Raw genomic sequence first — 13331 nt, forward strand, 5'->3', positions numbered from 1 at the left:
AGGAAATTTTAAGCTTGAACCCAAGAAATTAAAAACATTACTTTTACAAAGTTAAGAAGCTTATTATAAGCCCTGACAGTTCAATCAACCCTCTCTAAAGAACAACAATTAAGCTGTTCGTTTTCTGTTTTGGACTGTGTGATGCCCTCTGACCCTCAGCTTCCCCAACTGTAAAATTTGGGTTAGTGGGTATCCAAGGTTCATCTTAATCATCTAATTCTTAATTACACAGCTCAAGGCACCCTCACAAGGCTAAATCCTGTTTAACTGAACGTTGAAAGATTACCAAGTTGAGGGCTATTAAAATATGTAAAATGCATTCCAGATACACAAGAGGATGTCAGAAATAAATGGACACCTTCCCATCAACCATCTGAATACTGAAATGCATTTCTAACATGAGCAAGGCAGTTTTCTCCTCACAATAGGCCAAAAGGTCCACAGTGCCCATAAGGATAAACTGCATTGGTCAAGTTTCACAAAAACTTTTATGTTTGAAACAGATCCTGGTCATGCTATTACTCCTAAGTATATACCCAAGAGAAATGAAGACATATGTCCATACAAAAGTGTGAACATGAATGTTCAGAGCAGTAGTTTTCATAATACCAAAGACATGCGAATAATCCAGATTCTAACTGGTGAATGGCGACACGTGATATAGCCATACAATGGAATAGTATTCAGTCCTAAAAACAAATGAAGTACTGACTTATGCTACAACACGGATGAACATTGAAAACACCCTAAGTTAAAGAAAGGGGTCACAGAAGATCACTTATTGTGTGATTCCATTTATATGAAATGTCCAGAATAAATAGAAAGTAGATTAGTAGTTGCCAGAGGCTGCTGCTAGCAGGGAAATGGGGGCTTGAGGGAAAATGGGGAGTGATTTCTTAAGGATACAGGGTTCTTTTGGGGGGAAAGTGTTCTTTCTAAAACTGATCATGATGATGGCTGCACAAGTTGGTGAATATACTTAAAGACACCAAATTGTATACTTTAAATATATAAATCGTATGGTATGTGAATTAATAGCTTAATAAAGTTGTTACCCAAAAAACAGAAAATCATTCCAGGGGGATCCAGGCATCCTGGAGGTGGAAACTAGGGCTGTCTTAGTGGACACTGGGAACACCGCAGATCCTAACATTTTGGCACCAGGCTCCAAAAATGAGGTCTAATAGACTCTCCCAGCTGAATCAGAATTTACCTGGTCAATTTTCCTTGGGCAACTCCTAGTAGCCTGCTGAGTTCCAACAAGCCATATTTTCCCATCTGGAGAGGGCCTTCCCGGTCAGGAAAAGAACTGAAGTCAAGGATGACAGAGTACTAGATGTAACAGTAATTCTATCAATGGCAGTATTTAAAAAGCCTGAGATTAACACAGTAGTTTTGGGGGATGCAAGCAATAGCAGGGCTTATTTCTGCTCTCAGATTGAAAGGCAAATCTACAAGTCTCTGGTGAAAATACAGCAATGTAGTGGCTCAGAAGTGGTAGAGATAGCTGCGTTCTGTAGTCATGTAGTAGAAAGTTCCAGACATCTATAATTGCAATTGAATAGGAGAACATTTTTGCATCCCAGTGACTATCTCTAGAGGGTTTCCCCAGATTCATCAAGAAAGTACTAGCTCCCAGATTGCCAAGGGCATATCAGTCTTAAGGTTTCCAAGATATAACAAAAGACGTGGCCAGGACCCAGAGGGAGCAGTAGTTAGGTTTTGGGGCAACAGCAGACATGTGGCAGTGTGCAGATAACTGAGACTTACATGCCCAGAAGGGAAGAGACACAGCAGACATTTAGGGTGAACCAGGCTAAGTTCCTGGCTAGTTGGGATGGGCTTCTAGGAACCAGGGAGAAGCAAGTAAGAGATAGAGAGAATCTGGAGGCAGATAAGGGTTCTTCTCCTAACTTGCACATGTGTACCTCCAGGCGAAAGGCAGTAGCTGAGCTGAAACCTGGGGGTAAAGCACACACCACCTCATCTGGGGCTATTGACAGGCTGGTGTCTAGGATAGGTGGGTTTACAGGTTGATTAGACAAGAAAGGAGAAAGACAGATACCATGAAGTCACAGTGATTGGATGGCAAGGATTGAGAATGTCCTCAAGAGCCTGAGGGGCAAAAGAGGAGAGGCTTGGGCACAATGACTGGTCCATGAGCTCTAAGACCCGATCGGGAGCTCCTAACGGGTGCGGGGCCGCCAGGAGGAGTGGAGCCTGCTCTTGATCCAACTGCCTCCTAAGGCAATAGCTTCCTTATCTTGTCCACCGTTGGCTGGGACTGAAGTCAGAGCATTTCTAGCCCCCAACTTTAGCCATGACAGCTGGCAGGAAGGCACAGTCAAGAGTCAGTGATAGGATGTCAGGGGCCTGGATTCCTGATGAGATGAGTCTCCTTCATGTTAGTAGAGGATCTAGGTTTCCCATTGATTATTTCTGTCTTTTTCCTTCCAACAGAGAGAGAATGACTATCCGGACTCCCACGCCCGCTCGTCCACTTCCTTTTGGATCCTGGAATGCTTAAAGCACCTTGGGGCCAACTTCCACCCCAGTGGGGTCCCCTGACTATATTACCACTTCCTAATCCTAACAGGGTGCCCTGGTTATGCATGTTACCCCACACGTACACACATAAATCATGGTGACCAGTGTGCTCTGCACTGGTTTCCGGTCCAATGTGCAGGTATGGACCTAAATATTTTCTAAGGATGGCTTCTGACCAAGAGTTGCATCAGACAGGGCAATCCCAGGCTGCCTCGATCTGTAATTCTGTTTTATGCACAAGATTGCCTTAACTAATCATTTCTGCATTTTCCTATTTATTCTCTATTAATCAGTGACCTCTCGCTCCATCTCAGGCGGATGCTTAGGCCAAGGAGCACAGGCTACAGTGCCACTAGTCCTTTATCTTTCTAGAATAATCATGATGAAAACTGAAAGAAAGAAAAGGCATAGTTTTCAATTATTCAACCTTAACCTCCTTTTGATTTCTGCTAATTTGCATATCTGGCTTACCCGATTTAGTGATTTCTCAAACCATCCGCAATGCAAGACCTAACCGTCCCTTAAACAAAAAAAGCACATACCTCCCAAACACGTGGCGGTGCAAGGGGTGAACCCAGCGTACTCCCAGTCGTAAGTCATCTCGCTGTCCTGCTCCTGCTGGGAGGCGGCCAGTTCACGGGAGGTGGGGCTCTCATCACAGGGTTCCAGGTGGCAGGGCCGCTCGGTGGGCAGCCGGGGGCCTTCACACTCTTCCTCGGGTAGTTCGGTCTCCGTCTGCGTGAACGTCAGGAGCACGCGGCACTTCACCTCTCGCACCTGAACGCCCGGCCCACACGTGGTGCTGCAGGCGGACCAGGGCTCTGGAATGAACCTGCGTGAAACGGGGGAGCCCCGGGTGGGGGGAGGACACGGGCAGTCATTCAAGAGAGGCCACAAAAGGAGCGACAAGCATCCTACGAAGGAAAAAAGTAACTTCATCCAGAGGGAATTCAGTATATTTGGAATGCTGTCCTTTTGTTGGTGCTCAAAAAGGTGTCGCTGACAAATGTTCCAACCCCGTCAGCCATGGAAAGAAATCTGCACCAGAGATACACTGAACTTTTGTACCCATTTTATAATTCAAATTCTGTGCTCTGACCTTTGCAGATCATCACTAAACAGTTTTCTTTAAGATCTGGTAATAAATAAACCATTGTGTAGAGATCATTTCTACTCTGATTTCTTTTATAATATGGAGATGTTCACCAGTATTTATTCAAGAAATCTTTATTGAGCTTACCCTTTCTTAACAGGCAGAGTTTTATTAAAATGTCTCGATATTTAGGAGCTAAACTGTAGGATAACAAATGCCTTCTGAAGAGTGGATGAAGCTTTAATATTCTTTTCTATTTAATATATAAATACACAAAACTTCTGAATCTTCTTGAAAATATCCCAGGTGTTGCCCAATCTGACTGAATAAAGCATTTATTTCTTATCCTGAATCATTATCCACTAATCACAGGGTGTCACCCTTTGGTCTGTAGACCAAAGGCCTACAAAGGTCAAATCCAGCCTACCTGTTAAGAATGATTTTTATAATTTTCAATGGCTGGGGGGAAAAAAAAGAAGGATAATATTTTGTGTCATGTGAAAATGACATAAAATTCAATGTGTGTCCATAATTAAAGATTTACTGAATACAGCCACGATCACTTGTTCACCCATTGTTTACGGCTGCTTTTGTGTTACACGGCAGAGCTGAGTATTTGCAATATGGACTGTTTGGTCTGCAAAACCTAAAATAGTTATTATCTGGCTCTTTACATAAAATGTTTACTGATTCCTGCACTGAATTTAAAACATAGATTCAATAGGGACATATATTTTAAAGATACTCTGAAGGAACATTTGCATCGTAAGATATTAACAAGTAATAGGCTGGAAAGAGTGCGGTAATAGAATAAGTCTGGGAAACTTTGCTTTCGATAAGGTTGAATAGGTTTATTTACTGCAAAACTTTTCCAAAAACTATGATATGAATGCATACCATACATATTTAAGAGGGGAATATGATGGGCATCATTTCCTAAACTTAAGTGAATATACGCTTCTATTCATGGGATAATGTTGTACTAACTTCAGAAAATGCTGCTGAGATGTTTGCTTAAAACGCAGTTCCAAGGCTTAATGTTTAAAATCTCAGAATGATATGGTTACAAGGGTCTCTCAGAGTCATTTAAGCTTCTTTCCCTAGATAAGGCTTCATTACAGTTGTACACAACAGTCCATACCAATCAGCAGAATTGAAACACCATTGCTTTAGACGAGCAATAAAGAAATATCAATAACTCCTCCCTTTCCGCATTTTTGTTTCCTGGGTTGAAAATTGTTAGTGGGAAACTCTATTCTCTAATCCTCATTTTCCATGAAAGGTTTTGCTTAACTTCTCAGGATGGAGTGGTATTGGAGTAATATTTGCATGTTTACTCTCTGCTTGTTGCTTTCCCACGGTAGAACTGGAAAGGAGGAGACTGATTAAATTTAAGATGATGCATCCATAGAATGTAATAAGATGAGGTCATTTAAAAGAAGGAGGTGAGTCTATATGATTGACAAGGAATAGTCTTCTCTTGAAGACTGTTAAATGAAATAAGTGTGGGATATATATACTATGATCTTTTGTCTAAATACACAAAAGGGCATATATATACACACATATAGTGTATATACTATATATAGTATATATTTATAGCTGTATGTCTATATATGCTGATTTACATATAATTTCTCTTTTCAGGAAGCAGTTGCAAGAGTTGGGAACTGGAGTGTGTAAAGGGAGGCTTTTACTTTTTGTTTTGCAGCTTTAAAATGTTTGAACTTTCTAACCATATGAATACGGTACTTCTATGGTCATTAATATTTTTCTCTTTTTGCTTTGTAATAAAAACTTAAAATTTGGGATTATGTTGTAATGGGAGGTAGATTTTTTCCATTCAGACTGGACTCCTGTGTCTTGTAGATTCAGAATCCTGAGAGGAAGGCTCACCTCAATTCCCAACAGGGCAAATGATGGTTACACTTGATATTTTTCTAGGTGTCCTGGATCTTTCAAGTTGTTTTTCTGTTCAATTTTTTAATTAAAAAAAATTGGGGGGGATTGTGGGATCTTAGTTCCCAGACCAGGGATAGAACCCGGGCCCTCAAAAGTGAAAGCACAGAGTCCTAACCACTGTACCACCTGGGAATTTCCTCAAGTTGGTTTTCAAAGATCCTTTTAAGGGTCCTCTTAAAAAACAAATGTCAGAGCTGTCCAAATTAGCCATGAATGATTTGGGGGAAGTGATGTGGGGAGCCACAGCAACTCCAAAATGTATGCATCTTCTAGCATGATCTTCTTCTATGTATTATTTTTTATTTAAAGGAAAGATAGTATAGTGTTCATGCAGTTCTGAATCTTGTTTTGTTTTTGTTTCTCTCCCACAGTAATTTTTTTTAAAGAAAAGAATGGAGCGCAGTTGCACACAAGCATTTGAAGAGCAATGTCTCGGCACAACAAAACCAGAGAAACAGAGCATGTTCCCTATGTCTCTGCACAACAGAAGAACTTAAAAGAAGAGCAATTCGCTAACATGAGAGCTTAGACACAAGATGACAAAACAACAGAATAAAATGGAAAACTATAGAGCTGAAGAAACAAACTATGAAACATAACATTATTAGAAACTAACAAATAATTCAGAACTAAGAAGAAAAACAAGAAATATAGCTGAAAATCAAATTAATGATATAGAAGCAAGACTTGGAAGTGAATGCAGTGTTGAGAGAGAGAGAAAGAGAAGCTTTTAAAGCAATTAGAGGGGTGAAAGGAGGGATGGGCTGCAAAGGAAGCTTTTGGGGTGATGGGAATGTTTTGTATCATGAATGGGGCTGGGGTTTTATGGTTGCGTACATCTGTTAAAACTCATCACTTTGAATAGACAAAGTTTGTATGTAAATTATACCTCTCTAAAATTGATTTTTAATGCAGTTTTTAGAGGTAAAATGAGAGAGAACCTAAATAATCCAATATTGAAGACAACTGGATTCTTCAAGTAGAGGTTTCAACACATGAAACAGAAAAAAAGTGTTCACAAATAAAATATGCGAAAAATGTGCCTAAAATACAGCTTGGAAAGGTACGCTGTCTTCCAGGAAAAAGTGATGAAAAAATGATTCACATAAAAACCTAGAGCTTTCAGCAGAATAATGCCCCCCCCAAAGATGTCCACACCCTAATTCCTAGAATTTATGAATATGTTACCTTACATTGCAAAAGGGATTTTGCAGATGTGATTAAGGTTATGACCTCAAGATAGGGAGATTATCCTAGTGGGCCTAATCTAATCATATGAGTCCTCAAAAACAGAAAAAATTCTCTGGCTGGAGTTAGAGAGATGCAGCAGAACAAGAGGCAAGAGAGATTCAAAGCATGAGAGGTACTCAGCCCGCTGTTCCTGGTTCCAAGATGGAAGAGGCCAGGAGCTGAGGAATGTAGGAGGCGTCCAGAAGTTGAGAACAACTCCTGGCCAACAGCCAGCAAGGAAATGGAGATTTCAGCTCCGCAACTGCATGCGCCCGAATTCTGCCAACTCCCTGAAGGAGCCTGAGAGTGGATTCCACCCTAGGGCCTTCAGAGAAGCGTTCAGGCTGACAGACATCTTGATTTTAGCCTAGTGGGATCCAGAGAAACCAGTTGAATATATTGGGTTTCTGACCTACAGAACGGTGAGATAATAAATTTGTGTTGTCTTAAAGCACTGTTTGTGTAGATGAATATACCTGGCTTAAAAAAGTAAAACTTTGGGGGCTTCCCTGGTGGCGCAGTGGTTGAGAGTCCGCCTGCCGATGCAGGGGACACGGGTTCATGCCCCGGTCCGGGAAGATCCCACATGCCGCGGAGCGGCTGGGCCCGTGAGCCATGGCCGCTGAGCCTGCGCGTCCGGAGCCTGTGCTCCGCAACGGGAGAGGCCACAGCAGTGAGAGGCCCGCATACCACAAAAAAAAAAAAAAAAAAAAGTAAAACTTTGAGGATGAAGAAAGAATTGTATAAGCATACAAAAAAAGTCCCTTATAAGAATAAAAAGTCAGGTGGACTTCAGACTCACAACATTCAAAACCAGAAAAGGATGGAGCAAAAGTTTTAAGAGAGAGAATCTGGGTCCCAAGAATATTATGTCCAGTCAAATTGTTACTCAAATACAAAGGCCATAATTTTCTGTAAAATAGGAACAGTAATGGTACCAACCTAATGGGGTTAGGTAAGGATTAAATGAGAGATGTCAGAGTGAAAAGTTCAATAATTACAACACAATAAAAAATGACAACTAACATTAATTGCATTATTATTCATGTGAGATACTGTTCTATGTACTTCACATATATTTTATCATTTACTCATAACAACAACCCCATCAGGAAGTATTGTTATTATTCCCATTTTACAGATGAGGAAACTGAGGGTAATTTGTCAAAGATTACAAAGTAGCTACTGGCGTTATCTTACCCTGCCTCAGCAGTGAGAGACCATAGGTGAGAGATGCATTTTAAGATCATCCAAGATGACAATAAAAGGATGCAAGGAAAATTCAACAATACTATTTGGGGGCATTTACTTTTCTTATTTCAAAAATGAATAAACAAACACCAATACCCACTTGATAAAATAATTCTTCGCTCTAAAAGAAGAATGTAAACTGTATTAATGAAAGAAAAGCATATTTTGGGGAAAATATTATCAGAAACAGAAGGAAATGTATAGCATCTCCTTAAAATTTAATGACAATAAAATGCAAGGAAGCATTCTACAAAACAAAAGATAAATGATGGGGTTAAGGAGTCAAAACATGGCTGGAAAAAAAACCTCTGGCTTGGTTGAGAAAAGACTGAAAAATACAAAAATAATGCAAAGTTTGCTCTATGACAGAAGAAAATCCAAATGAATAGTAGGAAATACATTCAATGAGGAGGAGGGCAAGTGCTTTTGTTTGAAGGGGAGGTGTGCTTCCAAAACATGGAGGAAAAAAGACAAAGAGGTGGGGGAAAATATCACATGTTAAGAATAGAGAAGAGGTGCAATACAGACATTTGGTGAACCTTTAGAATAAATAAGAAAAATAACAGAAAAGAGGCACAAATACAACAGAAGAAAACTTTCATGCACCCAAGAAAGATTTGAATCTATGTCTTAAAAGCCCTCACTGTTTACCAAAATTATTGAAAAGAAAATAGAACCTGCACTTATTCTAGAAAAATCCTCTAATTTTAAGTATATGGGGAAAATCTTATATCTAAGCAGAAAAAAAAAAATGGTTCACAACACAAGGAGGAAGGACAGTTTAGGCGCAAATGTTTCCTTTTCAATATCCAGAGCCATATGTAAACAGTTTTAAGGGAAAAAAAAGAAGATAGCTTATTAAACAAGAGTTCATATTCCTGTTCATTTGAGGGTGTAAGAAAGGCATCCTTAAATATAGAGGGTCTTAGAGAGTATGCCATCTGTATAATCTCCCAGAAAAAAATGCACAAAGATCCCCTCCAATTTAATGAGAATTTCATTTTTAAAATTACTATGGGGGAAAAACAAAATAAAAACAAGATTCAGCACTGCCTGAACACTATAGTATCTTTGGTTTAAATTTTAAAAAGGAAATTTGACAGTAGAAATTAAATGCCTTCAACGTGCCTATCTTCTGGCCCAGAAATTCCACCCCAGCAAATGTGTCCCAAGGAGACCATTAGAGATGAAGAGATGGGCAATTTGAGATTTGCTACAGTTTTATTTATCATAGTAAACAATTAGAAACAAACTGCAGACATCCAGAAAGAACTCTCTAAAAATGTAATCGTGATTACATCACTTGTTAAAAATCCTTAAATGGCTCTCACGGCCTCCAGATGAAGTCCAAATTCCTTTATGAACCATGGAAGACCTCCAAGACTTGCTTACTTTCCTAGCTGCCATTACCACCTACTTCTCCTCCAGCCCCCAGTACCTCAATGTCCAGGTGCGGCCCCCACAGGCCAGTTGGCCAACATGCAACCTCGATACCTGACATGCTGTTCTGACATCTGTGTACGTCTTAGGGCATCATTTCATGTACCACCTCTCCCAGGAAGCCATCCCTGACCCCCTAAGCCTTACAATACCGTAATATAATCACTAACTTCTCTATCTGCCCTATTAGACCAACCTAAGGATGGGAGAGACTTGAATTCAGGTCTCCTAACATAAAGTTGGAGCTCTTCCTAGTATCACATGCCAGAGAATCACCATCCACCACTTGATAGCTCCGAAATGTTGGATAATTCCTTAATCTATGCCTTTGTTCCCTCATCCCTAAAATGAAGCGAATAATAATGCCTCCTTATGGGGTCATTGTGAGAATTAAATCAGTTAATCCACATGGAACACTTAGAACACAGTCTGGCACAAAAGAAGTCCTCAATATCCGTTGTTTACTGCTGTTGTTGTGAGAAAAACAGCTGCCTGAAACATAACCTAATTTGATTTTAGCAAATACAAATAGCACAAATGCAGAAGCTAAAATAGCCGCGAAGAAAATACACAAAGTGTTCTAAATCCTTGGTTCTCATATATGAAAAATGGGAGGGAGGGCAGCACGGCTAAGGAAGTGTTGTGAATCCCGCAGAAAAACTAGGAAGGCTCCAGGGAAGAACTTTTAAAACAACAATGAACCGTATCAACTGTCAACACATTCCACAGCTGAAAGTTAAGAAGGTCAAAACTGCAGTTCCCTGGCTTAGCTTTATAAGCTATAATTTTTATTTTTCTAATTAAAAAGAAAAGCCTTTTGAACATCCACTTTCTATGTAAATTCAGAGCTCGGGCCATAGTTAACCACAGAGGCAGAAATATTTAGCTCCTCCAGGAGGGTTTGGGAGGCTTTCCTCAAGGGATCTGAAATACAGCTCACTGTCAACAAGCAAGCACCCCCAAACCACAAGAGACAGGGGTAATAAAAGGATGAACTGGAAGCTGGGATATGTTGTGGTTTTGTTTGGAAATCAAGGGAATGACTAGAGTCAGAAGTGGTAGGAGGAAACCATAAACTTCACACTAGACAGCCAGGAACAGGCCAGAAGCTGCCAGACAGTGTGAATTATAAAGGAAAATTGCAGAGAGACCACAGAGGGAAACAGGGAGGAAGGTGGAGGGAGGCAGCCGCTCAGACCCGGGAACAGGTGCTGGGGCCTCGGTTTTCCATGATGGGAAGAAAGAAGTGGTGTCCTACAGGAGGAAAGGGTGAACCAGCTTTGCACAGTGAATACGGACTGGAAGAGCCACCAGCAGAGTCGGGTGGGGCTGACAGTTCATGCAGGCTTGGGGATGGATACGGGGCTGGAACCTGCTAAGCTTACACGATATGGGCCTTTTCCAGTTAAGTAAAACAAACCGTATTTTCAGAACTTAAAAGGGACCCTCAGGACTATCTGACCCAATGGTTCCCAAATGTGGATGCACCCCACCCCCAGTCACCCAGCGTGCTTGCTAAAAACGCTGCTGACAAATCCACAGAGATGGAAGTAGAACAGAGATTACCAGGGGCTGAGGGTAGGAATAGGAGGGTGGGGAGTCAGTGTTTAGTGGGTACAGAGTTGGGGTTGGTGATGATGAGAAATTCTGGAGATGGATGGTGGTGACGGTTGCACAACAATGTCAATGGACTTAATATCAATGAACTGTACACTTAAAAAGGGTTAAAATGGTCCATTTTAGGTTATGTACATTTTACCACCATTTAAAAAATACCTGGCAGAGCCAAAAGAAAAAGAAAGTGCTGGTGACTGGGACTCACTCCCAGAATGTCTGACTTGGTGAGGTCCAGAAATCTGCATTTTAAATAGCACCACATATGCTTCTACAGGAAGCAATTTGAGAACCACACTTTAAAAAGTGGTATTGTGGTTATCAAAAAAGATCTTTCTAGTTTAGAGCTACATACTGAAATATTTATGAATGAAATGGTATGCTGTCTGGGTGTGCTTCCAAAATGGCCCAGTGGGCTGGAGGTAGTGGTGTAGATGAAGCAAGAGTGGCCCCAAGTTGATAACTGTTGCAGGTGGGTGATGGACACATGGGGGTTCGTTACACTCTTCTCACCTCATTTATACAGCCTTGAAATTTTCTATAGCAAGGGAAAAAAAAAACCTTCTTAAAAACCAAGTGGGGGGGAGACCTTCAGCAGGGTGGAGGAGTAAGACATGGAGATCACCCTCCTCCCCACAGATACACCAGAAATACATCTACACGTGGAACAACTCCTACAGAACACCTACTGAACGCTGGCAGAAGACCTCAGACCTCCCAAAAGGCAAGAAACTCCCCACGTACCTGGGTAGGGCAAAAGAAAAAAGAAAAAACAGAGACAAAAGAATAGGGATGGGACCTGCATCTTGGGGAGGGAGCTGTGAAGGAGGAAACGTTTCCACACACTAGGAAGCCCCTTCGCGGGCGGACACTGCGGGTGTTGGAGCGGGGAGCTTCGGAGCCACAGAAGAGAGCGCAGCAACAAGGGTGCGGAGGGCAAAGCGGGGAGAGATTCCCGCACAGAGGATCAGTGCCGATCGGCACTCACCAGCCCGAGAGGCTTGTCTGCTCACCGGCCAGGGCAGGTGGGGGCTGGGAGCTGAGGCTCCAGCTTCGGAGGTCAGATCCCAGGGAGAAGACTGGGGTTGGCGGTGTGAACACAGACTGAAGGGGCTAGTGCACCACAGCTAGCTGGGAGGGAGTCTGGGAAAAAGTCTGGAGCTGCTGAAGAGGCAAGAGACCATTGTTTCAGGGTGCACCAGGAGAGGAGATTCAGAGCACTGCCTAAACAAGCTCCAGAGATGGGCGCGAGCCGCGGCTATCAGCGCGGACCCCAGAGACGTGCATGAGACGCTAAGGCAGCTGCTGCAGCCACCAAGAAGCCTGTGTGCAAACACAGGGCACTACCCACACCTCCCCTTCTGGGAGCCTGGGCAGCCCGCCACTGCCAGGGTCCCATGATCCAGGGACAACTTCCCCGGGAGAACACAGGGTGTGCCTCAGGCTGGTGCAACATCACTCCAGCCTCTGCCGCCGCAGGCTCACCCTGCATTCCATACCCCTCTCCCCCCGGCCTGAGTGAGCCAGAGCCCCCTAATCAGCTGCTCCTTTAACCCCGCCCTGTCTGGGCAGGAACAGACGCCCTCTGGCGACCTACACGCAGAGGCGGGTCCAAATCCAAAGCTGAGCCCCAGGAGCTGTGGGAACAAAGAAGAGAAAGGGAAATCTCTCCCAGCAGGCTCAGAAGCAGTGGATTAAATCTCCACAATCAACTTGATGTACCCTCCAGCTCTGGAATACCTGAATAGACAGCAATCATCCCAAAATTGAGGCGGTGGACTTTGGGAGCAACTGTAGACATGGGGTTTGCTGTATGCAACTGACTCGTTTCTGGTTTTAAATTTATCTTACTTTAGTATTTAGAGTTTACTATCATTAGTATATTTGTTTATTGATTTGGTTGCTCTCTACCTTTATTTTTAATATATAGATATACATATATTTTTTCTTTTTCTCTTTTTGTGAGTGTGTATGTGTGTGCCTCTTTGTGTGATTTTGTTTGTATAGCTTTGCTTTTACCATTTGTCCCAGGGTTCAGTCTGTCCTTTTTTTTTTTTTTTTTTTGTATAGCTTTTAGAGCTTGTTATCATTGGGGGATTTGTTTTTTGGTTTGGTTGCTCTCTTCTTTTTTTTATTACTTTTAAATTTTTTATTTTAGTAGCTTTATTTCTTTTTATTTTCTTTTCCTTCTTTC

The 13331-nt window shown here is 41.9% G+C and overlaps 1 protein-coding gene across 1 annotated transcript in view; it reads right to left on the minus strand.

Annotated features, from left to right (window-relative positions):
* Positions 1 to 13331, minus strand: part of ADAMTSL3 (ADAMTS like 3) — a 370467-nt gene that overhangs the window by 123414 nt on the left and 233722 nt on the right. Inside the window, exon 16 of the mRNA XM_060005339.1 lies at positions 3090 to 3379. Coding sequence (XP_059861322.1) covers positions 3090 to 3379 — 290 coding nt within the window. The remainder of the gene's footprint in view (positions 1 to 3089; positions 3380 to 13331) is intronic.

The sequence above is a fragment of the Delphinus delphis genome, chromosome 2 (assembly GCF_949987515.2).
Source record: "Delphinus delphis chromosome 2, mDelDel1.2, whole genome shotgun sequence".
NCBI classification, from domain to species: Eukaryota; Metazoa; Chordata; class Mammalia; order Artiodactyla; family Delphinidae; genus Delphinus; species Delphinus delphis.